Raw genomic sequence first — 27,634 nt, 5'->3', positions numbered from 1 at the left:
GCGGGGCTTGATGGGAGACCTCAGGCCATGTCCCCACCTGGCAGGGCTTGATGGAGGACCTCAAGGCATGCCCCCTGTTCTGGCACTGGGCCAGGGGACCTGAGGCTATGCCCCCTGCCCAGCAGGGCTTGACAAGGGTGGGACTGGCTGGGTCAGGATCTAGCCCAAAGCGGGGGGGGGGGGGGGGGTGGGGGGGAGGGGGAGGGCCGGCTGGGTCTGGGTCTCATGCGATTTTGAGGTGCATGTGGGTGGGCGGGGACTTGACTCTGGGTCCCGTGGTGTGCCCCAGACTCTGACAGGAGGAAGGTTTTCATATACATTTTACTAATTTTCTTCCATCTCTGACACTTCTATTATAGAGAAAGGGCAAATAGCAATATTATTTCCTCTAATTAATCCCCTTTTAATGTGCATGAATTTCATGCACCGGGTCACTAGTAGAAATGTAAGTGTGTGCCTGTGTGTAGGGTAGTTCTGCCTTAAAAAGTTAGGACTAACAATTTGCAACCTATGAAAATGAAAATGTGAATTTCAAAAGATTAGGGACAGTTACAAATTCCCGATGAGCATGAGACTTCTCAAGACTGATACTTCTATGAGGAGAAAAAGAGTACATAGAGGCACTTCTTTACATGCTTACTCATATCCAAAGCCATAGCAACTTCAGTACCATCTATTCTCAAATCAATAAGTAGTAGTTAATTGTGGGGGTTGCAATCTGTAGTTTTAATTTGCCCACAGTATAGTCCGAGGGGCTTAATAGTCAACGGATTGCAACAATCCTAGTTATATGTCCTATTGCAAGTGAATAGTGAGTGCAAGCGCTAACTGGAAACCTGGGCTGGCTCTAGGAGCTCCCTAACAGAGTGAAAAACCGGATGTTTATCCCAAGGGTCTCCTTGTTATCAAACTCTGTTTGTGTACATAGGTAAACCTGCTTCATTTTCTAGTTTCCCACATTCACACAGCACCTCAGATTAGAATCTCATTAGTCAGTCCTGCTCCCTGATGGCTGTTAATTTTGATTCTATCTTTAATTCCTCAGCCATGATTAGTTTCACCAACAGCGAGGATCCAGAGGGGGGATGGGAAAGGGTGTATTAACTATTAAATACTGCAAATCACTCCCACCTGAATTCAATTTCTGAGACTTGAGCTTCACTCCTCTGCCTCCTGTCAGATGTCCTGCTCATGCAGAGAACAAAAACAACATACTTTCCCCTCAATACTAACATGGGGTCATGGATTAACAAATAAATCCCGCAAATCACTCTCTCTTTCTACAAGTCAAAAGTCTATTCTCCATAGAAAGAGGTTATACACTGAACTTGGAAAATTTTCAATTTCTGCTGTTTCACATGACATAGGAGATTTTCCCTCTCCCTCAACTTAGCCATCGCATGACTATTGATTTTGGATCTATACATGGTACCCAAAATCTTTGAAATATATTTTTCCAAATTTTCAATTTCAACTTCAGTACTATCATTAAAATATCTCTTTAAATTTATACAGTTTTTCTAACAATTATCAGGGTTAGGATTAATTGATCCCCCTTTTTCAGTATTGTTGAAACAATTTTGACATTTATGGTGAAATGAATTCTTGTCTCCAGTTTAGTGTAAGGATTTTATTTTATTATTATTTTATTATTTTTAAAAATATATTTTTATTTATTTCAGAGAGGGAGGGAGAGAGAAAGAGAGATAGAAACATCAATTATGAGAGAGAATCATTGATCGGCTGCCTCCTGCATGCCCCACACTGGTGATTGAGCCCTCAACCCCGGACATGTGCCCTGACCAGGAATCAAACCGCGACCTCCTTGTTCATAGTTGCTCAACCACTGAGCCATGCCAGCCGGGCAGTGTGATTATTTTAATAGGAAGTTCAGGGCCATGCCTTAGAAACAAAATTATAAACTAGCTCACTCCTGCCTTTAGCTATAATTCTCATTGGGCCCAAATACTACATGGTTTACTATTGAAACAATGTTATATTTAAAAACACAGGTTAAATGGCAAAGAAAACTAGGAAAGGATTTTATTCTTTTGAAAGACCTTAAAGTTAATTTAAACACATCTTGCACAAAATAAATTATTAAAGTAATGTTGCCTCTGCTACCTTCCCTATAGCACAGTTACTCTGTACAACCTACAACTTTCTACATATACTTCATATTTATTCCCAGGCTATATCACTTTTATTTCTCAGTACTTTCTTATATAATATTTTAGTCTTTATAAAATAAACCATTTTAGGAAGGTTTGTAGTAGACATAATGGTATCATAAATGTTGAACACATTAGTAGTTATTTTTGAGGCAGCATGTAAAAGAGAAACTCACATATTCTACAGCTCAGAAAGTGTTAGGGTAGGATTAATATTATTCAGCAATTTTTAAAATATGTTTTTATTGATTTTAGATAGAGAGGAAGGTAGAGGGAGAGAAAGAGAAACACAAATTGGCTGCCTCCTGCACACCCCCTACTGAGGAACATGCCCTCAACCCAGGCATGCGCCCTGCCTGGGAATGGAACCTGTGACCTTGCAGTGCATGGAACAACACTCAACCAAGTGAGCCACACCAATCAGGGCATTACTCATTATTTTTAAGATAAGAAAAAGGGTACAAAGAAGCATCTAATATCACACAACTAGTTCTTGGTGCAGCCAGAATTTGGTCTCAGGGAAAGTGACTCCAGCATTAAGCTTTACATCATTAAAAGCAGAGACAAATAGCAGAAATGGTGGTTTTGATGTTGGTTGGACTATGATCTCCATGCCACCTTTCAATCTAATGGAAATTTCTTCAAGAAAATATATTGCCAAAATTTGAAAGGTAAAAGAAAAATCTCAAGAAGCATCTCTAGAATTAGTAATCTATATTCAAACAATGAAGAGCAATTTTAAAAAATCCATAGAGGGAATAACAATAATACTATGAGAGGCCTTTGATAAAAATGGAATAGGAGGTAGACACAGTGAAGTTAAATGTGTAGCCAAATGAAAGATTTTTTTTCAATGCAGCCTTTAGAGAGGTAAGTCAAATATTTTTCTATTTCCATCATTTTCAGGTCAAGCTCTTAGAGTCAGGTCAACTTTTAATACATTCTCATGTTTCCCAACTGAAGTTATAACCAAAAAAGCAAAGATATATCACCCCATACAATTAGGAGTAGGTGGGAGAAAAGACAGCTTGCATATTTCTCCTCTAGTGGGCCATGCAGCGGAGTCCTTGTCTCAACTATTCAAATTATTCTCACCCAGCCCCAAAGTTAAAGCTAAAGGAAAACACCCACTGTTCCTTCCCTAGACAGCATCACATTAATCCTAGCCAAATATCTGATATTAAAAGAAAAGTAGAATATATTTGAAAGTGTTCTATTACATCTAGGCTTATATTTATAAAAGAGCGGAGCGTTTCCTTCTCTGATTTCTACGACTCATTGTTGAAAAACGGTGTTAGAGAGACGGAGCAAATGCAAAGAAAAATTTCAAAGAACTTGTTATGATAAATGACAAAGTTCCATTTAGACAGTTACTAGGCCCAAAGGAATCCAGCCTAGAACAGATGCAAACAATGTGGGGGTTTTCTATTCCTGATTCCTTGGACAAAAATGAACAAATATGGTTCTTTCAGTAATGACAGGGAGAAATAGGAAGCTTGAGAACATAGACTATGTTGCTGCATAGAAATGGAAATGGTGTCCACATATATATTTTAGATGGGCCATTTTATTTGTAAAGCATCTCTGGATCTGTGCTTATAAGAATGGGAAGAGCTAAGAGAGGTAGAATGAGGGGAGACATACCATAGTTTCACCTTCTAACATTTTCGACAGACAAGTCTGTCTAAAGGCTAATTTGAAATTCAGTTAGCACATACAGGGAAAAACACGCAAGCAAATATATTTCTAAACAGAATGCCGAAAGGATGTTGTTAGCGCATTTGTAAATTTCCAATTTTTTCTTACTACACTTATCCAACAATGCAAACAAATCAGTTTAAATACAACTTCTTTTACTAATGCCTCTTGAAGCATCACTGCAGTCAGAATGAGTCAAGGAACCATCTGCTGCAAATACAAATAGAGCTCCATTCAGGAATTATATTACACTGCCTTCCTGGCTAAGTTCTTACGTGCAAGCTGTTCTTGTCAAAATCAGAACCATTGTGATGATGCATCTTAATAGTCAATCAGACTTTAAGTAAAGAGTGACAAAAGTCCACATATGGATGACAGCTGTTTCTTCAGTAAATATTTTCCCATTTATTGAACGGAGGCTTATGGCAGCTTAGGATATGTTCCATCAGACATTTCAGCCTGAACTGCCTGGGGATGATTCAAGCAATAAGGATAAAATTCAATTTTCACATCTTTGCTACAGCTTACACCTGAAAAAACAACAGATCCTCCAATAAAAGTTGAAACTATGTCATTAATTTGACAGTATCCTTGACTAATACTGATGATGACAGACCTAAATTGATGACTCTACTTTTTTTGCCCCTCCCCTGGAATACTAGCATTTGTAAAATTTAAGTAAAACCCATGTATTGACTTTCTAATCATATAAAAAAGTTGATGGGGATTTAAACATTTATGACTACTTTTGATAAATTATTAAATATTAGACAAGATTAATGAGCCTTTATCTAAAAGAAGCTCAGATATGATCTCTTTTTAACCAAGAAAATGGCTTGCAAAATTGGGAAGTCAATAAAAATGTGCAGATAGATATTGTTTCTCAGCATCTGCATGCTAAATGACACCCTTTTTTTCTTCCTTTAATGCAGTTGTTAAAATCAACATTTAAAAAATATTAAGCATGTAGTCTTATATTCCACAACTGTCATCTGACTCTGATCTTTTTTTAAAATGGAAATTCCTTTAGATCTAACACTAAAAACAAGAATGTCTTACCCTGCTATTGGATCTACGGCTATTGCCTTAGGATTGTGAAGCTCCAGATCAATCAGGGTGACACACACAGACCCGTTGTAATTGCAAACAAAGATCCGGTCACTGACATGGTCCACGAAGTAGAGATTTCTGGTGAGCCAGTCAATCGCCATGTGTTCCACATCTGAAAAACACACACACAAAATCATTGAATCACAGGTGCAAATCGAATATCATGAGCCAAAGTGTACATAGGTCTGCCCAAACCATCACAGAGGACATTTTGGGAGTATAGGTTGTTTTATGATAAAAAAACAAAAACAAAAAAACACACAAAAAAACTGCAAAAAAAATTTGTTGTTATGCCAAAATAAGTGATTTAAGTATTCTGTAAAAACAAAAGTTTCTTGATAACATTCTTCTTGCTATTTAAAGACTGAAGATGACTTAGACACAAATGGATGAAGAGTTTATAAATCCTAAAATATAGTTACTACAATAAAATTTTACTAGTTTTTGCATTTGCCCAAAATAGTTCATTCAACCCAATTGTCATAACTGGCTCAATGGCACAGCTAAACTCTTTAGTAGTAAGAAGGGTGAACATTTTTTGTGAACTTAAAGTAAATCCTTATTTTAAGATCCTCTTCTGTTACAAAAAGGAAGGATGGAGAAGATGGAAGAGGAGAGCTGTAAGATCCTTTGTTTATAAAATGTTTCCAAAACTTGGAAGTAAAGCAAAAGGAGGGGTGGAATGTTCTTTCAATGATGTGTGTAGGCATTGCGAAACATGCCTGCTCAAAGATGAATTAATTCTTTATAAGAGTGATGTTCAGTAGTACTTGCTGTGATGATAGAAATACTTTATATCTGTGCTGTTCAGTAAAGGAGCCACTAGCCACATGTGTCTAGTGAGCACTTAAAATATGGCTAGTACAACTGGGAAACTTAATCTTTACTATATTTCATTTTAATTAATTCAAATTTAAATATTAAAAAATGTAGGGAGCTAGTGGCTGCTATGGATGGTGCAACTCTTAAAAAAAACATGTTTGACTTGAATATTTTCTATTTGATCAGATTATAAAATTTCATGCTAATTAGATTTTTTTTTCTGAAAAAAAAGATAATCCCAAACCATTAACCATTTTTAAATCTAATCTATAAATCTTATTTAAAAATTCTTTTCCTTTAAAATACCTATAAATATTTTATCCTACTAATGCTCTTAGAGCAGCAATATTGGGCTGGTTCCCTCAATAATGCCTTAAATAAATACATTTCTGATTTTTATTCCTTCCTGAATTTTATGAGTCTTATTTTTACGTATGGAAATTATACTTTGACGCCTCCCTGCTTGAACTCACAATGGATCTATGATTCATTGACTAAGAAGTATTTTCTTCTTCAGTCTGAACCTAAACATTTCTCCAACTCTATGCTTCAAAAGAATTCCTTAGTAACATGCTGCTTCAGTTCATATTTTCTCAACAGAAAGACTAATGAAGATGCATGTGCCATCATTATTATTTATAATGGTATATTGTCAAAGCAAAACAGAGAGAGCAGGGACTTTGTGGGAATGTTTACCGTGCCTTACAAGGACAAGCAGAAAGTGGATATTGTATTCATTGGAAACACATTTTCAAACAAGTGATTACAGTTCCATTCCTAAATTACACAGTCCTTATGGCAGCATAAGCATTTAAATGTTTCATGCAACACATGAAACTTTTTTTCTCAACCAGTACAGCAACCAGAATTTTTATTATTTATTTATTTATTTATTTATCCTCACCCAAGGATATTTTTCCATTGATTTTTAGAGAGCATGTAAGAGAGAGGGAAAGACAGAGAGAAACAGCAACGTGAAAGAAACACATTGATTGGTTCCTCCTGCACACGCCCTGACTGGGGCCAGCACTGGGGAGGAGCCTGTCACCAAGGTATGTGCCATTCACCAGAATTGAATCCAGGACTCTGTCCAAAGGCCGACGCTCTATCCACTCGGCCACACCAGCTAGGGCAGCTACCAGAATTTTTAAAAATATGGACTATTTCTCAGTCTCCAGAAATCTGTAAATGTATGCTTTGTTTGGTTTGTTAATATTTTTGTATTATTATATCAGCTACCGCACAGAACTCACTGTTTCCAATGTCATTGTACATATCTTGGATTCAGATAATATGCCAGAGTATGTTCAATGATCCATCCCTCATGCTAGGCATGCAGTTGGTTTAGTGTATGCACTTGTAATCCCAGACAAAATAGCTGTTTGACAGCATTTACACCTTCTTTCAACTCAGTATTATAACAACTACCCGAGTTTGAAGGAGCAAGCTCTCACTAAATAGCCTGATAATTAGAAAACACTTAGTAATTGTAGGAATTGGTTTAGTTTCTTATATTTGAAGTTTCTATCTGTTCTTAATGAGATTTTTATTAAGATAGGAAAATTAAGGCAATTGGAATTCAAGTAAGCTGACAAATAGATAAATTTGGCTAAAATGATTTGAACATTTTAGGAGAGAGGTGAATTTTTATAGAAAACAGATTCAGCATTTCATTTTCTGATATATAACAAAGTTCATTGGAAATTGCTAAAGATAGCTATAATTGTTTTATGACATTATATTACAAAATAATTTCTAAGTTTTTTGTAGTAAGACCTTTATTACTTCACTAGAGGCCCGGTGTACGAAAACCTGTGCACTCGGGGGACTCTCTCAGCCTGTCCTGCGTCCTCTTGCAGTCTGGGAGCTCTCAGGGGATGTCCGGTTGACAATTGGCAGGCTGATCAGGGGGTAGCGCCAGTGAGTGGCTGGCCCCGCCCCCCATTGCCCCTCTGCCACTGCTGGTTGCCGCTGCCCCCCCCCCCATTGACATCCCCTCCTTCTGCCCGCTGGCACTTGCTGGCCCCGCCCCCACACACACACAAACCAACTGGTTGTTCAGTTGATTTGCATATTATGCTAGAGAAGGAGTATTATTTTCCTGGGGTTTGCCCCATGGCACTTCAGATGAATACACTCGGAAATAAATATACTTCTACTTTTAGAATACAGAAAGAAGAGTGTCTTCAGATAGTTTAGGCTGCTACAATGAAACACTATAGACTGGGTGTCTTAAACAATAAGCATTTATTTCCCACTGTTCTGGAAGCTGGGATGTTCAAGATCATGGTGCTGGCTGATTCCGTGTCCGGTGAGGGCTCTCTTTCTGGTTCAAATAAGTACCTTTTTTTTCCTGCTTTTTAAAGATGTCTTTAATTCAAACACACACACTCACACACACACACACACACACACACACTTTTCTCATTCCCTTCCACTTTACTCCCTTCTGCCCAGCCCCTACCCCCCCTCCAATTACCTTTTCTTTCTGTATCCAAACATGGTAGAGAGAAAGAGTGAGAGTTCTAGTCACCTTGGATTTTATAAGGGTATAAATCCCATCATGGGGGTTCTACTCTCACAACTTTCCCTAAACCTAATTACACTCAAAGACCCTTCCTCCAAATACCATCACATTGGGAGATAGAGCTTCAACATAAGAATCTTGGGAAGACACATTCAGGTCATAGCATTCAGAACTATAGAAATCACAATTCATATTGAAATCCACATATCCTCTCTAATAAAATGGTAATATGCAAATTAACCATCACTCCGTTACATAAGCCATGCCCACTAACCAAGCCAAGCCCACCAGCCAATCAGGGCGAGTATGCAAATTAACCCAAACCAAGATGGCTACAGCCACAGAGAGCAAGGTTTCCTAGGTAACAGAGCAAGCCAAGCTTTCCATAGCCGTTGCAGGCCTAAGCCTCCACTCAAGCTACAAAGTTTCAATTATAGAAAGTAAACAAATTCAAACAAATGGCGGCAGAATGGAGCTTGAGAGAGCAGGCCAGGGTTGCCGGCGGCAACAGGGGAAGCAAAGCTTTCCGCACACGCTGGCCGGGTTCACCCGCTTAAGGCTACAAAGTTTCAATTGTAGAAGGTGAATTAATTGCCACAGAAATGGCTGCCACCCCAGAGGGAGCAGCAGGCTTGGCTCCACTTCAGGCTACAAAGTTTCAATTGTAGAAGGAAAATAAATCCCAGATACCAGGGCCTCTGCTTGGGTCGCCAGGGGGCGTGGCCGGCCTGCAAACCACCACAGGCCCCTTGCTCAGGCCGCCCCACGCCCCAAAGAACCCCACCCTGATCCGGGACACCCTTCAGGGCAAACCAGCTGGCCCCCACCTGTGCACCAGGCCTCTATCTTATCTAATAAAATAGTAATATACAGATTGATCATCACTGCAACACACAATATAGCTGCCCCCATGTGGTCAAAGATCCTGCCCCCATGTGGACACAAGATGGCCACTACAAGATGGCCAGCAGGGGAGGGCAGTTGGGAGGCACCGGCCTGCAAGGGAGGGCAGTTGGAAGTGATCAACCCTGCAGGAGAGGGTAGTTAGGGGTGACCAGGCTGGCAGAGGAGGGAAGTTGGGGCAAACAGGCTGGCAGCGGAGTGGTTAGGGGGTGTTCAGGCTGGCAGGCAGAAGCGGTTAGGGGCAATCAGGAAGGCAGGCAGGCAAGCAGTTGGGAGCCAGTAGTCCTGGATTGTGAGAGGGATGTCCGACTGCCCGTTTAGGCCCGATCCCAACAGGATCGGGCCTAAACGGGCAGTCGGACATCCCTCCAGGAGTCCCAGATTAGAGAGGGTACAGGCTGGGCTGAGGGACAACCCCCTGCTGTGCACGAATTTTGTGCACCGGGCTACTAGTGATAAATAAAATAATTGCTAAGAATAAATTCTAAAATATCTCATATTTATACATTACATCAGCAATTTTCAACCCGAGTGCTGTGGCACACTGGTATGCCACAAGAATTTTTAAAACATGTAATACCTGACTGTTTAGTCAGGGATATTGACCTCTTTTCCCTTAGCTTGTCAAATAGAATAAATGACAAAGCCAACATAACACTGGTCCATGGTAAATGAATCAAAATCATACCTATTTTTTTTGTCAGATTGGCAGAAAATGTAACATATTTTTTGTGCTGCAAAATTTTAGTAATTAGTTTAGGTGTGCCATGAAATGAAAAGCGTTAAAAATCATGTCATTACATCTTATCTCAATACCCATCTTAGGTACTATTTTGGATTGAAAAATACCTATTTTTAAAACTCTCATTTTCATATGTAAATACCACTTGGTCTTGGAGCAAGCCAAAATGTCATTATTAATCTTAATGTTTCTTGTTATTTAAGTTCCAACAAAAAGTTCCAAGAAAATTAAGTATTTATTGTATATCTGGCTAGAATAATCTTTCAATACTTCTCAACTTTTTATAATAATTTTTTGAAATAAATCAGATGACACATTCAATATGAACTACCAAAAATGAATTGACTATCTGCATGACTCAAGGGAGGAAAGTTGGAATATGCAGATAATTGAGTTTGAGTTTATAAAAATAATTACCTTGATTCTCCATGTAATTTTGTATAAATATTATCCCAGTAACATAGGATGCACAACATTAATAGAGAGTCTCAAAATAATAGCTCGATGTAAAGAGAGATGATTATTTGCATAATTGACACATTATACGTATTTTCCCTCAATTATCTGTACTTTAGGAACAAACACCTTTTTTTCACAAATTATCTAATAACTGCTATAATTTCCAATGGCATTTTGTGTAATTGCAATCATAATGTACTTTTTTAAGTTAAAATATTTTGTGGTGATACCCATGTATACTTCTAATTTACTTAATTATATTTTTCTTACAAATTAATTACTCAAAGCTCTAAGACAGAGTAAAATATCTGAAACAGAGGGAAGGTTAAAAACCTTTATTTATTTTTAAATGTCGTTTTAAAAGTGTAATGGGAGGGTCCTGTTCAGAAGTTCAGAGACAGTTAAATAGCTCTCTTGGAGATAACAAAAATCAAACAACAAAAAGATCATTTTTTTCAAAATCCACATATGATCCTCAGTAGAATTCAATTAGGGCATCTTTCTTCCTGCCAGATGTGACCCATCCCCCATGTCTATGAAGGTAGATGTTCCTAAACTTGAAGAGTTCCTAAAGTCAGGGGCGAGGAGACAAACAATAGACTGGGCATAATAGGCACCTTGGAGAAAATATGGGAGTTTTTTCTTTAAGTAAATTGATGATTCCAAGGAAAGATATGAAATTGCGGAAACCACACTGCGACATACGTACTCTGAATAAAAATAATGTGTGGAGTTGAAATATTCACACACACACACACACACACACACTCTCTCTCTCCGCAGAGCCACTTCAGAAGGAAAAATATATTATTTTTAATTCCTAAATAAGAAGAACAAAACATAGTAATCACTGGTTCCTATACTGATTTTATTTCACTCATAAGGAACTATGGTCAAACAAGAATTTCTACTAAGAAAATATGATATTAACTATTTATTCATGCTGTTATTAAAATGATAAAGTCTTACAGAATATTTCAAGCACAGATCTAATCATCAGATTTACAATTTCAGGAAATCCATTTGCATTGTTCACCAAAAGGATTACCAGGCTTTGGGGAATTACTTCATGCTTACCACTCCCAGAAAAGGTATATATCAACCAGAATGTCAATTTGTTAATTTATGACTACTGATAATGAGGCCCTTGTAATCAATAGGATAGCACAATTACTAACAGGCACCATCCTAACAAATTCCTTTCTAGAATTATTGTATCTGAAAAACCAAACCTGAAAGTTCTTTGAAAACACAGAATCAAAGCAAAGGAAACTCCATAGACCTGAGGGTTAGGCCTTCTAAATTTTATGAGGTGCTTAGAAAGTTATCAGAGCTGCACTATAAATTCTACCCTTTTGACAACTAGAGTACCTCAGCATAGTCTGTCTATCTGTTATCATCTATCTATCTATCTATCTATCTATCTATCTATCTATCTATCTATCTTCATCATCATCATCATCATCATCATCATCATCATCATCATCTATAGATATATAACTATATCTATCTATATTTATATATGCATACTAGAGTCTAGGTGCACAAAATTTTTGCACTGGGGGGGCGGTGTCCCTCAGCCCAGCCTGCAACCTCTCCAATCTGGGACCCCTCAGGGAATGTCCAACTGCTGGCAGTCGGACCTCCCTCTCACAATCCGGGACTGCTGGCTCCCAACTGCTTGCCTGCCTGCCAGCCTGATCACCCCTAACCACTCCCTTGCCAGCCTGATCGACACCTAACTGTTCCCCTGCTGGCCCGATTGCCCCCAACTGCCCTCCCCTGCTGGCCTGGTCACCCCCAACTGCCCTCCCCTGCAGGCCTGGTCGCCCCAACTGCCCTCCCTCCCCTGCAGGCCCAGGTGCCCCTAACTGCCCTCCCTTGCCAGCCATCTTGTGGTAATCATCTTTGACTACATGGGGGCAGCCCTCTTGTGCAAGGGCGTGAGGGTCAATTTGCATATTGCCTCTTGATTATATAGGATTATATAGGATATATAAATTTAGGGCAATATTTCACAAACATTTTAAAATTTCTTCACCATCTCATCATTTGACATTTCTTTTCTACTATCAAGAGGTTTTGTCACCATATTCTCATCCAACTCATGAAAAATGTTTGTTATAATTAAATCAGATATCCCTTGATACGGCATACATTTCTAAGTTCTAGAATACTTTTTGCTACCATCCTCAACCACTAGTTTCAGTAATTAACATTGTGGATTTTAAAACATGTTTCATGACTTATTAATGATGAAAACAGCATTGTGTCTTCCACATTTCAGATTGGTAGATAAAGAGAACCTGCCTAATGCTATGTCCTACCTGAAATAGATAAGTGTGATGGGGCCACTTTGATTACTAAAATCCATAAAGTTCTATACAGCATCAAGACAAATTTAGAGGGAAAAATGTTTGTGTCTAATAAATGTGTAAAGTACATTTTACCAACTTCAAAGAAAAATAAACATGAACAGTTGAAGTTCAGCATCTCCCTAATTTCTGTTTTGGTGAGTTTCAAGCATGTTGCCAAATGACAATACAATAGTAATTGAGTTCTTTATAACATGGCAACTGAGCTAACAATAAAGACAAATTTACAGAGAAACTTTTGTGTTTTTTTTTGTTTTTTTGTGTTTTTTTTTTCTTTTTCTTTTTAACTAGGCATTCAAAATGGCCTTTTATGGTTGTGTTCTTGTTGTAAATCAGAACAGCTTACTTACTTCAAAGTACAAATCCATCTAATGTTAATGTAAAAATTAAAGAATAATTTAATACCAATGCCTACAACATTAAGCATTTGAAATCAAGAAGGGATTTCTGCTAGTTCTCTAAAAATGTGTCCTCAGATAAACAGCTTTGCTAAATTTAACTCTTTTTGTTAGGTTGTTTGTTTGCTTTGAGCTCTCAATGAATGGCCTGGTAACTTTGCTAAAATTCAAGAGTGCAGCAGGAATACATTATTGCATTAAACACACACACACACACACACACACACACACACACACACACACACACACACACACACAGCAGTCATGTCTCAAAAAAGTCATTTTTATGTTTTCATATAAATATGCTAAATAGAAGAAGAGAAGCTTTTAAGAGATATAAAAGGTTTAATAAAACATGTATTTCCTTATAAAACAGCATTTATTTAAAAATGCATCTCTGGGAATAGTTATGTCCTCCTGGAGTATGTACTTTGGATTCTTCACAGATATTCCCTAGGAAATACTAAAAAAGCAGTTATTGCAATCAAAATGTTGTGCAGTATTTGTATCTTCACAAGATATACTGGTCAAAAAGTCTGAATTCTAAACAGCTAAAACAAAGAAAGAAAGGGGGAAAAACACCATTTGCCTGGCTAGGTTCACTCAGTAGGTTGGAGTGTCATCCCATACACCAAAAAGGTTTCAGGTTACATTGTTGGTCAGGGCACATACCTAGGTTTCAGGTTCTATCCTGGGTCTGGATGCATATGGGAGGAAGCTGATAGATGTTTCTCTCTCACATTGATGTTTCTCTCTATCTTTTCTCTCTCTCTAAAATTTATAAAAACATATCCTCAGGTGAGGATTAAAAAAAGCACACCTTTTTTATGGAAGGGAGAAATCTAGTCTCATTGATTTACAAGAGAAGAATGGTCATATTGCCTTTTCAGTTCTCAGCTAGGAGCAAAACAATTCCTGAACTTTTTATAATGGATGCTAAAACCAGAACTGACCAATTGTTGAATGAACTTCATCTCCAATGAAGAATAAAAAGCATAAATTCTGGGTTCAAGGTAAGACTTCTGTCAGGACTACTCAGAGGCTGAGAGACACAAAGAATACCCTGACCCTGCTCTTCATATCCCAAAATGCATCTGGAGCCTCAATAATAGCTAAGTGTATGGGATTGGGATCAGAAGCACATCCACCATTTTATGCATCCAAGGACCTAAATACAAGATAGTAGAACTTCCTTCCTAATAAAAAGTCTACGCAGACCAATGGAAGGAGAAGGGTTAAAAAGTCCACTGTGTTGTTCTGTTTGATCTCTCTACTAAACTTAATTGACTTTTATTATAAAAGCTTTGGCTCCAATACTGTTTAATTATAACTGAGAAAACTAAAAAAGGTTTGGGTCAAGTTCTTCCTATGGTCATTGATGTTAAATTTCAAAATAAATCTACAGGCACACACCCTAGGGAAGTCAGAGACTGAGCCCAAGTCAAAGCCAGTAGTCGCTGAACAGACCCAGTAACCGAGAAACACGAAGACTAACATGTGAGGCTGTTATCTAGACACAGATCAGATCTTACTAGCCATCATTCAGACTGGTTTTCTAAATATCTCTGGTAGTGATTTGGCATGGGCTCTCCAGAAATTGGCTCTACCCTTGTTCCCTCTAATTCTTAACTTCTCATCCTTTACTTACATCTTAAGCTTAAAGGAGCCACCCTTTCGGAGGGAAAACTAACAGGTCAACAGAAGATTAAAATACTGTGTATAATCCATTTGCCCTATCATGTCCTGGGTCACGTAGAAAGGGCTACTCAACTCAACAGTAAAACTTTTGGAAAGGACACGATATCTTATAAAATGAGCAAGAGAAGATTGGTTATAGGAAATGAGAACCTATTTTCTAGCTGAAGAAGCAGATTATACAAACATACATGGAAAACAGAAAAATAAGTGCCTTATAAGTGTAAGTACTGCTTTTTATGTGGACCATGGGATTTGAGTGGGAACAGGCAAGGTGGGTCAGCTGCCTGCAGAAAAGCCAGATGATAAAATTTTGTTTTATCCTGAGGTAAATGGGAAGCTGCTACGTTATATAGCATGTAAAATTTCCTACACTAATTTGACCACAAAATCTTTTCCAAGAATGTCTTACATTTTGATTTTAATAATGATGAATTATGATCACTCTAGCAGAGGTGTAGAGATTGAAGTGGACATATAAACCCACATTGGAACACTAGAGTGTATAATTTCAGTAGTAATCAAAGAAGGCAAATTAAAACAATGTGAGTGACTTTTCATTAACGAGGTAGAGAAAGATAATTATAGAGGAAAATTCATAACAATTCAATATTTAATATACTAGTATACCTTGTAAATAAATTAGGCCAAGTTTCTATGATGATCTCTACAACATTATAAGACTGAATAAACATAAGGTGTTGCTATAAAGTTGCATAATCATCTTCTAAAGTACAGACTCACTATGAGTTGACTAATTTGGAATTAGTATTTGTACAGTTATAGGTGGATTATTGTGTCACAATATTAGCTCTGAATTTTCAATAGGGAAATAGCCTGATTATTCTTGTCCAGCTATACCTTGATAGATGACGCTTGTGAAAAAGTGAAGACTGTGAAATTCCTAGGCTGAACTGAGGTAAGTAGGGAATCCTATCTAATAATAGACAAATATGCAAATTGACCATATCTCCAACACACCCACAAACCACACCCACCATCCAATCAGAACGAGTATGCAAATTAACCCAAACCAAGATGGCTACAGCCACAGAGAGAAAGGTTTCCTAGGTAACAGAGGAAGCCAAGCTTTCCGCCTGCCCTTGCCAGGCCTAAGCCTCCACTCAAGCTACAAAGTTTCAATTATAGAAGGTAAACAAATTCAAACAAATGGCGGCAGAATGGAGCTTGAGAGAGCAGGCCAGGGTTTCCGCCGGCAACAGGGGAAGCAAAGCTTTCTGCACACCCTGGCCCAGCCCACCCGCTTAAGGCAACAAAGTTTCAATTATAACCCCAACACAAATGGCTGCCGGCCTCGGAGGGAGCCCCAGGCTTGGCTCTGCTCCAGGCTACAAAGTTTCAATTGTAGAAGGAGAATAAATTCCAGATACCAGGGCCTCCACTTGCATTGCCAGGGATTGTGGCCAGCCTGCAAACCACCACAGGCCCCTCGCTCAGGCCGCCCCACACCCCAAGGGAACCCCACCTTGATCAGGGACACCCTTCAGGGCAAACCAGCCTCCCCCCACCCCTGTATAAGGCCTCTATCCTATCTAATAAAAGAGTAATATGCAGATTGATCATCACTGCAACACACAATATAGCTGCCCCCATGTGGTCAAAGATCCTGCCCTCATGTGTACACAAGATGGCCACCACAAGATGGCCAGCAGGAGAGGGCAGTTGGGAGGCACCCAGCCTACAAGGGAGGGCAGTTGAGAGGGACCAAGCCTGCAAGAGAGGGCAGTTGGAGGTGATCAACCCTGCAGGAGAGGGCAGTTAGGGGTGACCAGGCCGGCAGAGGAGGGAAGTTGGGGGCAAACAGGCTGTCAGCAGAGTGGTTAGGGGGTGATCAGGCTGGCAGGCATAAGCGGTTAGGGGCAATCAGGAAGGCAGGCAGGCAAGCAGTTGGGAGCCAGCAGTCCTGGATTGTGAGAGGGATGTCCGACTGCCCGTTTAGGCCCGATCCTGGTGGGATCGGGCCTAAACGGGCAGTCAGACACCCCTCAAGGGGTCCCATATTGGAGAGGGTACAGGCTGGGCTGAGGGACAACCCCCCTCCGTGCACGAATTTCGTGCACCGGGCCTCTAGTCTTACCTAATAATAGACAAACATGTAAATTGACCATACCTCTGCTACACCCACAACCAATCAGAGTGAGTATGCAAAGAAGGCCAAAGATGGCAGCCACCCAGCTGCTCTAGGCACAGAGTGTCCAGGGGTGCAGGATGCCTGCTCTGAGAGGGAGGGCAGGGGGCAAAGGGATCTACAGGAGTGGCACTCCAGCCACAGCGAAGAGGAAGACTGCAGACTCCGGAGTCTGCAGGGAGGATGAAGATGGCAGACTCCAGCCTGAGTCTGCAGCGAAGACAAAGTCAGCAGGCTCTGGCCGGAGCGAAGGCCTGGGTCCCAGGTGCCAGAGGAAAACCGGTGCTAGAAGCCAAGGGAAGGAAGGCCTATTGCACGAATCTCTTCGTGCAATGGGCCACTAGTATTTTATAATCAACAAAGGTCATTGATTAGTACTTACTGAGACCAAGAGGTAAAGATTTATTCTTAACTTAAAAAATTTAAGTTTTAAGCTCATTTTCTCATTTACAAACTGACAGTTATAAATTGTACACAGTTCATATAATTTTTGTGATAACAATGAGGTATACATTCAGAATTATTAATGTACTAGATAATATTCGGTAAAATGTTATGTGGTTATTAGAGAGTTGCTAACACAAGAGAAAGAAGTAAGACTGATAAAAGACAAAGCTAAAGTGTCAAAATCCAAAAGTTACCCAATCAAAACATGAGTTTAATGGATCGAAGCAGAGATTCATATAGAAAATTAGCTAAGGCTGAAACAGGCCCAAAGCGAGGGAATGGGCTAATTGAGAAGCAAAGTCTATAAAGAATAAACAATCCTTTTATTTGTGTCCAGGCATAGTCTGCTGGACTGGAACTGAGCCCATGAAATGATCAAGACAAGCTGGTCAACTCCATATTAGAACCCAAAAAATGATATCAAATTTTGCAAAATATTGGAGAGTAACATATAGAGAATGAAAGTGTCTACTGTTTACCTGGGGGAGAACAATCTGGTTCTGAATCATCTTTCTTAATAAGGGATAGCCCAGAAAATATTGTTATCTGTCTCAATAATATCTGTGCACTTTGTCCTGAGGAAATAGCTGGATATCACTACTTTTGGGAACCCCATCATTTTTGTTGAATGTGTGTATTTGTGTCCCTACAACAGTACTCTCCAGGAAACATTTGGGAAGTAATTAGTTATTGCAAATGTGCTTTCTTTGAATAGTTTATTGGAGAAACAGTTTTGCTTATAAAACATTCACTTTCAAAATTTTTCTTCAAAATCTGCAACTATCAGGCTAAAATGCTAGTTAATAAATACGGGTATCTTTAAAAAGAATAAAATCCAATGAGAAATATAATCTCTAGCATTTCCCCCAATGTTCCTCAGTTAATTAATATAATTTATTAAGTATATCATTATCACTTGTCTTCAATTTTCCACAATATTTCTTAGGAGTATTTCTCAATGTTAAAGGTAGGCCTCTCTGGAGGGCCATATCAGAATCATTTGGTAAACCTTTTCAAGTGACATAGGCTTCCACAACTCATCTCATTCACTCCCTTTCCACGAGCCTTATACCTTTTTTTTCCATTTAGCGACTGTTTTGTGAGCTGCTGTTGCTAATGCTAGTGCATCTAATCGATTTGGCTTGCTAAAATGAAAATCAATAGTTGAGGCCCAATAGGGCAGAGTGGTGCTTAATAAAAGTCATGAAGTCTGACCTAGCTGAAACCTATATCAATATTTGTTGTATGCTGCTATGTAGTTTCCAAGAGTCCCAATTTTCCCTTCAGCCTAAAGGGAAAAACAATGTCTTCCTATTGCATATAGTCATTCATTAAGTTATATATATATTACTAGTAGCCATTTGCAGGAAGAATCCTGCAAGCGGCCGCTGTGGCCACGTGCACTGCCGCTGCAGCCGCCATTGCGGCCACCGCGCCGCCCCGCCTGGGCTTTCCCTCTGGCAGCCACCTTGCTTTGAGCTTTTCCTCCCTCTTCCTTCTAAGTTGTCTTCAGTCTTCACTTCTCCCTCCCTCAGCGTATGCAAATTAACTACCATCTTTGTTGGGTAATTTGCATACTCGCCCTGACTGGCTGGTGGGCATGGTTTTGGCTGGTGGGCGTGGCTTGGCATAGCGAAGGTGCGATCAATTTGCATATTACTATTTTATTAGGTAGGATTACTTGTGGGGGATTTGGGAAGTTCTTTGAAGGGCCAATATTTGCCATTCCAATGTAGAAAAAAGAACATTGGATGTGGATGTCCTATCTCTGCCTTCTTTTTAGATACTCAGTATTGCCTAATACAACTGAGTTTTGTAGTTGTTTTATCTATCATAAAACAGGACTAGCATATCTCTCTGGCTTAATCCACAGAGATGTGTTGGGTATGCATGAGATGAGCTAAGCAATAAAAAATGTAATATCACAATAAATTGTTTATCAATTTATTTTTATGCAAGTTTGAAGTGCAAGTCAGTCTGATCTATAATGATTGAGTTTCTCCTTATAGGTATCCTTTGAAAAATATTTTTTTTATATTGTTTTTGAAAAAATGATATTTTCTGTAGGTAAATTCAGAGAAAAGCATCTAAAAATAATGGAGTAGGGTAAACTAAAGAGATAAACTCAAACATGGGTAGTGACAGGTACTCAGACATAGTCCCATCAAGTCATAATTTTTGCTTCTATGGTGTAATAGAGGTTTTCATGTAATTATGCATGCAAGGAATATTCTTATTTCATTATCCACTCACAAACTGTCATGATGAATGCAGTGCCCATCATCCAGTGACAACTCCTCTGTGACATGTTGATGAAATGCATAAGTTACAAGCAATGATAGAGGAGCCCAGCCCTGCTCACACCTCCCTCCAGTCTCGTCATTGAATTTCTTCCACACATTAATCAATTTTTCCTTAAGTGACTGAAATTGCACAGATCAAATATGACTTCATCAAAAATTATTTATTCTAACTAAAATATTGCCATTGACTTTATTTTTTTATAGATCAAAATGAATGTTCTCTTCAACATTTCAATAAATTGCCTAAAAATATCTCTTTATTTTTTCTAGGTTTGCCAAGCATTGTTTTATAAATCAAATGCCAGTAAAATCTAAGTTACAAATTATTTTCTGTAAACATTTCAACGTGCAATTGCTTGATCATACCCAGATTTATTTCAAATGTGCTGTTTTAAAAATACAACTTAAAGAAGTATTTCTACAATTATTAGAACATATTATATAGAGAGGAAAAGTTACTTAAGTAAGTTCAGATAATAATTTTACCTGGCAAGTTAGTGATTATTGTAGCTATCTGACTACCAGTATTCCATTTCCTAGGGACAAATACATTTGGATTACTTGAGGTAATTGCTAACATGGCAAGGATTGGAGGCCTTTGTTCAATTTCCAACTGCTATCTATGCCAATGTCTGTAATACTCAAATCATATGGCAGTAATCTGTGCTACTTCCACTTGTTATTTACTATTTATTATGAATTATCATTTCTCTATAGAATCCTTGAACTAGCCAGTGTTAACTGCCTTCACTAGACACTTTGCTCCACTGTCAGAATAAATGGCTTCATTGATTGTTTTATTTAAGAGGATCTTCAGTCGAAACCGGTTTGGCTCAGTGGATAGAGCGTCAGCTTGCGGACTGAAAGGTCCCAGGTTCGATTCCGGTCAAGGGCATGTACCTTGGTTGCAGGCACATCCCCAGTAGGGGTTGTGCAGGAGGCAGCTGATCGATGTTCCTCTCTCAATGATGTTTCTAACTCTCTATCCCTCTCCCTTCCTCTCTGTAAAAAATCAATAAAAATATTTATTAAAAAAAAAGAGGATCTTCAGAGTGCTTGATTCTGTCTGTTAGACATTTCTTTCTTTCTATGTAAATATATACAATCATTTTTTATATTTGACACTGGTTCATTTAATCTAATCATGATTATTTAACATTGCATCATACTATTTTCTTACGTTTAATAAGGATCGATAACCAATTCCTTTAATTGTATGACAAAAACGTTAATAAAATATGATTATTAAAACCAAATAAAACATTACATATCTGAAAACTAAATTTATTCCGTTATAGAACTTATCTTTCTTCTTAACTTAATTGTACATTTTTCTTCCTTCCTCTTCCTATTTTTATGTTAGCAATATCTGTAAGAATAAGTTATTTCTGTAAATCACAACATAAATGGATGTGTGTATGCAACAATGTGATTTCAATTTATGGTAATATTCAGGAAGAAAATAACAGTTGATAGTTTGTGAATTTCTGGCATGAGAAATCAAAGTGAATTATAAATCATAAATGAGTCTTTTGTAAGAAGAGTGTATAAAAAGTGATTTGCTGGGGAAAAGTGTCAACAAATACAAGTAGTAGTTACCACTTAGCACAAAACTAATAGTTTTCAAGGTATTTTAACAAACTCTATAGTTGATAAGCTTGTAATAATAATTTCTGTTTCTCGCTTTCAACAAAATCCCACCTTCACTATCACATCGTGAACTACCATTCAGTGAAAAAAATCACAGTTCTCATTGAGGTGATACTGTAATAAGCATTAAAAAAGAATTAAAACTACCGATGCAATGCACTATTTATTGAAACAGTGAAACTATACATGTACGTGTGAGTATATGCAAAACATGTAGTACATATATTTAAGTGCATTCATACTTGCATATATAGCTCCCCATAGCCATAAGTTATGCTACAAAATCTAAGAATCCTTTCTACTGGTCTTTAAAAAAAATCATTAAAGGATGGCATGTAATATGAATTGAAAGACTTACTGTGGAAGGATTGAAGAATATTGACTGTCCATTCATCTGTTAATCTTCCTGTTCTTGTTATCTGAATACATTTGAGCTGATTTGAAGACTCTCTTGATTCAATCCAACAAATCATATCTTCATTATAAATAAAATCTAGAGTATGAATTTCCTTTCCATTGACTGAGGTCAGGGTTGCCATTTTACTTCCATTAAGATAGAAGACCTCAATGGTTTCAGAATTTGCAATTAACAGCATGGGTGGCCTGTCTGTAGGTTCTGGGATAAAAGAGAACATGAAAAGTGAGTTCAGTGACAAAAAGTCCCTTTTTACAATTTTGCATTATTTATTGAATTATTCTGTATTTTAATGCATCTTTAAAATAAAAAATACTTACAAAAACATGTATTAATAACCCTCATGTATGTTTCACTAGGTATATATTTCAGTTCTTTTCTCTAAGGAAAATGGTCTACTGAGCATTTGTACTCTTTATTTCCTTAGTTGAAATGTGTTGTCTAAATATAAGAACTTGCTATTTATTTTCATTGCTGGTAAATAAAGGGAGTGCTGTGAGTTATTTTTATAGCAATGATGATGGATCTGGCTTCCCTTATGAGCAAGAGCATGCTTTCCTGAGGTGGATGTAAGAGGTCAGAAATACATGCTCAGGATCAGAACATGCAAAGCTCACAGGCTCATACAAAGAGTGACTTCAGCCTCATTGGTTCCTTGACTGGCCCCAGGAGTCAATCACACATTCCCTTAGTGACTAGATTATGATTACTGAGCTACCTCCTTCCATATTTCTTCCCTATGGTCAGGAAAATAAGGTTCTAAATGGAATAGCAACAAGTTCAATACTACTTATTAAACAATGCATTTTTGCTTGTGTTAGTATTGATAATTGACCAGAATTTCAATACCTTTAATATTTGAAGGTAATAGTAAAATCCTATATAAATAAAGGCTAATATGCAAATTGAACTAACGGCAGAACGACTGGTCACTATGATGCACACTGACCACCAGGGGGTAGACGCTCAACACAGGAGCTGCCCCCTGGTGGTCAATGCGCTCCCACAGGGGGAGTGCCACTCAGCCAGAAGCTGGGCTCACGGCTGGCAAGCACAGGGGCGGTGGCGGGAGCCTCTCCTGCCTCCATGGCCGTTGCACATCCCCAGAGGGCTCCCGGACTGCAAGAGAGCACAGGCTGGATTGAGGCACCCCCATCCTCCGAGTGCACCAATTTTGTACACTGATATTCTAGTCTCATATAGAATTAGTGTTGAAAGTGTTTGGCTAGCCCTGGCCAGTTGGTTGGAATGTCAACCTGTACATCCAGAGGTAATGGGTTCCATTCCCAGTCAGAACACATACCTAGGTTGTGGTTTAGGTCTTGGTTTAGCCAAGTACAAGAGGCATCCAATTGATGTTTCTCTCTCACTCTCTCTCCTTTTTCCTCTCTCTTAAAAAATAAAATTAAAAAGTCAATAAACATATCCTCGGGTGAGAATTAAAAAAAAAAAGACAAAAGAAAAACCATTAAAATTGTTTAGCGGTACAATCCTATCTAATGAAGAGCTAATATGCTAATTAGATCGAATAGCCAAACAACCTTCTGGATGTCCTTCTGGCGACCTTCCGGACGAAGCTGGGTCTGCGAGGGCCGGCTGAGGCTGTGAGGGGCTGCGAGGGCTGGCCGAGGCTGCCAGGGCTGAGCCCCTTGCACAAATTTCGTGCGTCAGGCCTCTAGTTATATTATAAAGGTAGCTTTTTTTGCTACTTAGGAAATGCAAAAAAAAAAAAAAAAAAATTGAACATCTTCAACTCTTCTTTTTTCCTATCCTCTATCCAATGTATCATTAAAATCTCTTTGACTCTGATGTCAAACTTATTAGGAATCCCACCATTTCACAGTGACTACTAATACCATCCTGCCCCAAGCAGCAATCATCTCTTAACTACATCATTTCAATCGCCTTCTAACTAGTTTTGTCACTTCCATCTATCCCCTCCTCTTCTTTAGCCTATCTCAATATGACAGTCGGAGTTATCACACCTTTAAAATGTTAAGGCAGACCGAGTCAATCTTCTGCCCTTTCCAAGAGGGCTCTCATTACAATCAAAGTAAAAGTCAAAAAACTGTGTCCTGGTGTTAAAAGCCTTACCTGATTTGACCTCATTTCTTCATCTCCTAACTACTCTCATCCTCCTGCATCTCATTTCAGACATGGAGCACTTCTTACTTGCCCCTTTTTGATCAAGCCAGGTAAGCTTCTCAATCAGAGGTTCTTTATTCTTCCTGGAACTATCATCCCCGATATATGGCCAATTTGCTCACCTCCTTTTAGGCATTATCTGAATGTCACATTTCTGGTGAGGGTATCCCTAGCTTATACAAATTGCAAGCCACTATACTCTCCATTTCTTGCATTATTTTTCACTTAAAATCAAATATAGATATCTTATTTATTTTTTCTGATTCATTGTTTTTCTATTTTTTCTGATGTAGCTCTAGGATTTTTATAAAGCTTGGAACCCAGTGGTCATTCAATACAAATTTTCTGAATAAATGAAAAAGACACGTGAAACTCTTGCCCAGTAAAATTATTTAGAAACATTCTGTGAAAGGTTACAAAATAATTTGGTTTCTTAACCTATGAATGGAAACCAGAGAAAGGTGGGATATTCAGAAAATTTCATAAATATCATTTGATCTTTCAAGAAACTCACCCTGAGAATTGTAAAGATAAAAAAAAAAAAAAGCCAAAACATGAGTATTTGAATTTTTATCCCCCTAAACAATTCTCTCAATCAAGCCATAGAATTTTCCTCTGCCTTCAGAAAGATAATGAAAGGTTTTGACTTTATAAAAGCAAAAAAGTAAAGAAAAATAACAGCAAAAAGCTCAATGAGATTATAAAACGGGTTAGCCCAACAGTCTCCTTCTCGCGGAGAAAACAGACTTGTTCTGGACAGCCTAGCATAAACCACAAAAAAGAAGTCTCAATAATGTTAAGATCATAGCCAATAAAGGTTCTCTCAGAGGCAATGGTAAAATTGTGAATTATGACTGCTTAGCATAACCTTGTCAAGGGACTCCATCTGAGCTTGGTTAGCCAGTTGGCTTCTTTCCTAATCTCTTCACGTCATTTTGAACCACGTAATAGTTGCCCTTTCCAGTTCCTAAATTTGCAAGTCCAGAGTGAGTCTTTATTCAACACTCCTGGCTCTGCTTGTTTGTTTGCCCCCTGTCCTCCCCAGTTGACAGTGGCACTTTTGAAACTTGTTAGATCATAGATTTCTCAGGCTAAGATGGCTGTGTTATCAGTTTAGCAAAGATACACTGACATTAATGTCAGAGCTTATTTCCTTCATTGACAATTGAAATGACCTTTAGTGAAGTTGCCTCTCCTTAAAAAATGAACCGTTATTTAAAGAAATCTTTGCTACCAAGCTTTCTGAGAAGTCCAGATGTATACCATCATGTCTTAATTGTCTACTAGTCAGTAAATTTAAGTATGTCGTGAACATTATTTGGAGAGGGACTGGAACACGAAGGAACACTGAAATTCCCTGAGAAACTGAGATAAAAATGAATTAAGGATCAACACAGCCAATGCTTAATTGATCAATCTATTTGATTTTTGTAGCTGCTTTTCTTTAGTGAATCAGTTGATTGTTTTAATGCAAAATATATCAACCTATGATTTTAAAACCTGCAGGTAAACAGAAAATCAATCAAAATATCAATCAAAAGAAAAGCTAGATGCTTCATGTTTTGATTTAACAATGGTAACTTTAAAATTCAAATGACATACTGGAGGAAGTATACTTACAATATTAGTTGTGATGTCCTTTACTGAAATAATATTCCTGTGTCTCTGCTAATTACTAACTATGGTTTTACTCTTTATATACATATTTTAAATATATTTTTATTGATTTTAGAGAGGAAGGGAGAGGGAGAGATAGAAATGTCAACGATGAGAGAGAATCATTGATGGGCTGCCTCCTGCACACCCCCGACTGGGAATGGAGCCTGCAACTGGGGCATGTAACCTTGATTGGAATTGAAGGCCAACACTCTATCCACTGAGATAAACTGGCTAGGGTTGGTTTTACTCCATAGACAAATAAATTTAAGGCTTAGCATGGGATGAGGGGGGCCATTGAAACATAAGAACCCATAAAAATCATCAAAGGCTAAGGATGTGAATGAATTAAGGATCAACAGAGCCAATGATTAATTGACATTAATGCTTAATGTCAAAGAAAGCACACAGTCAGTATTCTAACTTAGGGAACCAAGACTTGGCTTGAATACGCCTCTCCTGGGCTATCAATTGATTCATACTGGAAAAGGACAATTGTCCTCATCTGCTTCAACACCCCTCATATGTTAGCAGTATAAAAACCAGTGTTTTCCTCCCAGTTATAGAGACACGTATTTGTGATCCATATGATCAGAAAGTGATTACTTCCTATCACATATGCCATATTAATCAACAGCTCACATTTTGAGTTTGCAAGGCCACCATGCAGGCCTTTCCTGAGATAATCAGGTTAGCATGTGGCCCCTTTTTGTCCACAGTGTGAAAATCATTGTGTATTTCAATACGCAAAATGAAATAAGTAACACATAGTGATTTTTAATCAGGACAATGAAATATGTTTAATTGATAATTATTGAAGGACTTTATTAGTGAATCTCAAAATTTGGAGAATAATTCATTTAAATTTTAGGCTATTGAATGATTAGAATTAGCAGATAGTCTAGAGATGATCAATTCACATTATTTTTTAATTTCTTAGTCACTTTCCTAATTATAGCAAGATGGAACTACTTTAGCTATATAAACACATTTTTCCTAATTTAGATATGTCCTTCCAAGTTGTAAGTTTGTAATGACTGAGTTAAATGTAATAGATATTGGCTCATTAAAAACTGCCTTTAAATAACTCCTGTTCATAAAGTAGTTCCTATTTAAAAGCATGAGGTCTTAAGAAGCACATTTATTTTGTTTCCTAAAAAGAAAAAAAAAAAATACTGCCTCAGTATTTGCATATGCATTTAACAAATATTTATTGAGCATGGCTAGCTTCTGCCAGGCACTGCTGTAGATGCTAGAGATATTAAGTGTTAACAAAACTAATAAAACTCCCATGTTCACAGAGCTTATATTTTAGTGGGGGGAACACAAAATAAACAAGTAAATGAATGCTATTTAATATGATTTGGCAGTGATGAATTCTATAAAGAAAAGTAAAGTAATGGGAATGTGGGCTGCTCCCTGGGGAGAATAGTTCAACTCAGAATATATTTAAAAGTTTGAAATGATGGGTTTATGAGAAAGAATGGATTCAAGGGTGACTCTAATATTTTGGCTTGAACAATTGGGTAACTGGGGGTGACATTTACCAAGATGGAAAACTTTGAAAAAGCATTGTTACAAGGGGAGAAAATCAAGGGATTGGAAAACACCGAGTTTGATATTTCTATTAATTCCAGATGTAGATATTGAGTTGGCTCTGAATAGTCAAGTGAGCCTTGAGTTCAATAGAGATGCTACGACTGGTGATAATAACCTGGGAGTCCCAGTCTCAGATGTTCTATAAAATCTTGGAAGATCATGTGTTTTTAAAGGCATGATACAGGATAAGTGCACTTATGAAATCAATCAAGTAAGAAATGTTCAAAGGACTGAACACTGAATTGTGCCAATAAATACTGGCACTGTGAGAATAATGCAACAAAATAAACTGATAAAACATGTCGTGTAAGGTAAGAGGAAATGCCAAGAATATATTGCTTTGAAAGGTAATGTATTCAGGAGGAGACAA

General features: G+C 38.0%; 1 protein-coding gene across 1 annotated transcript in view; it reads right to left on the bottom strand.

Moving 5' to 3' along the window:
- LRP1B (LDL receptor related protein 1B) overlaps window positions 1–27,634 on the bottom strand; it is a 1,721,287-nt gene that overhangs the window by 878,546 nt on the left and 815,107 nt on the right. The window contains exons 6-7 of the mRNA XM_079782447.1: window positions 21,808–22,065; window positions 4,929–5,091 (exon numbers count right to left, since the gene is read on the bottom strand). Of these exons, the coding sequence (XP_079638573.1) occupies window positions 4,929–5,091; window positions 21,808–22,065 (421 nt within the window). The remainder of the gene's footprint in view (window positions 1–4,928; window positions 5,092–21,807; window positions 22,066–27,634) is intronic.

This window comes from Cnephaeus nilssonii, assembly GCF_951640355.1.
Source record: "Cnephaeus nilssonii genome assembly, chromosome: 10".
In the NCBI taxonomy this organism is placed as follows: domain Eukaryota; kingdom Metazoa; phylum Chordata; class Mammalia; order Chiroptera; family Vespertilionidae; genus Cnephaeus; species Cnephaeus nilssonii.
Note: the sequence above shows the minus strand (reverse complement) of the source record. Positions and strands in the feature narration are given on the sequence as shown.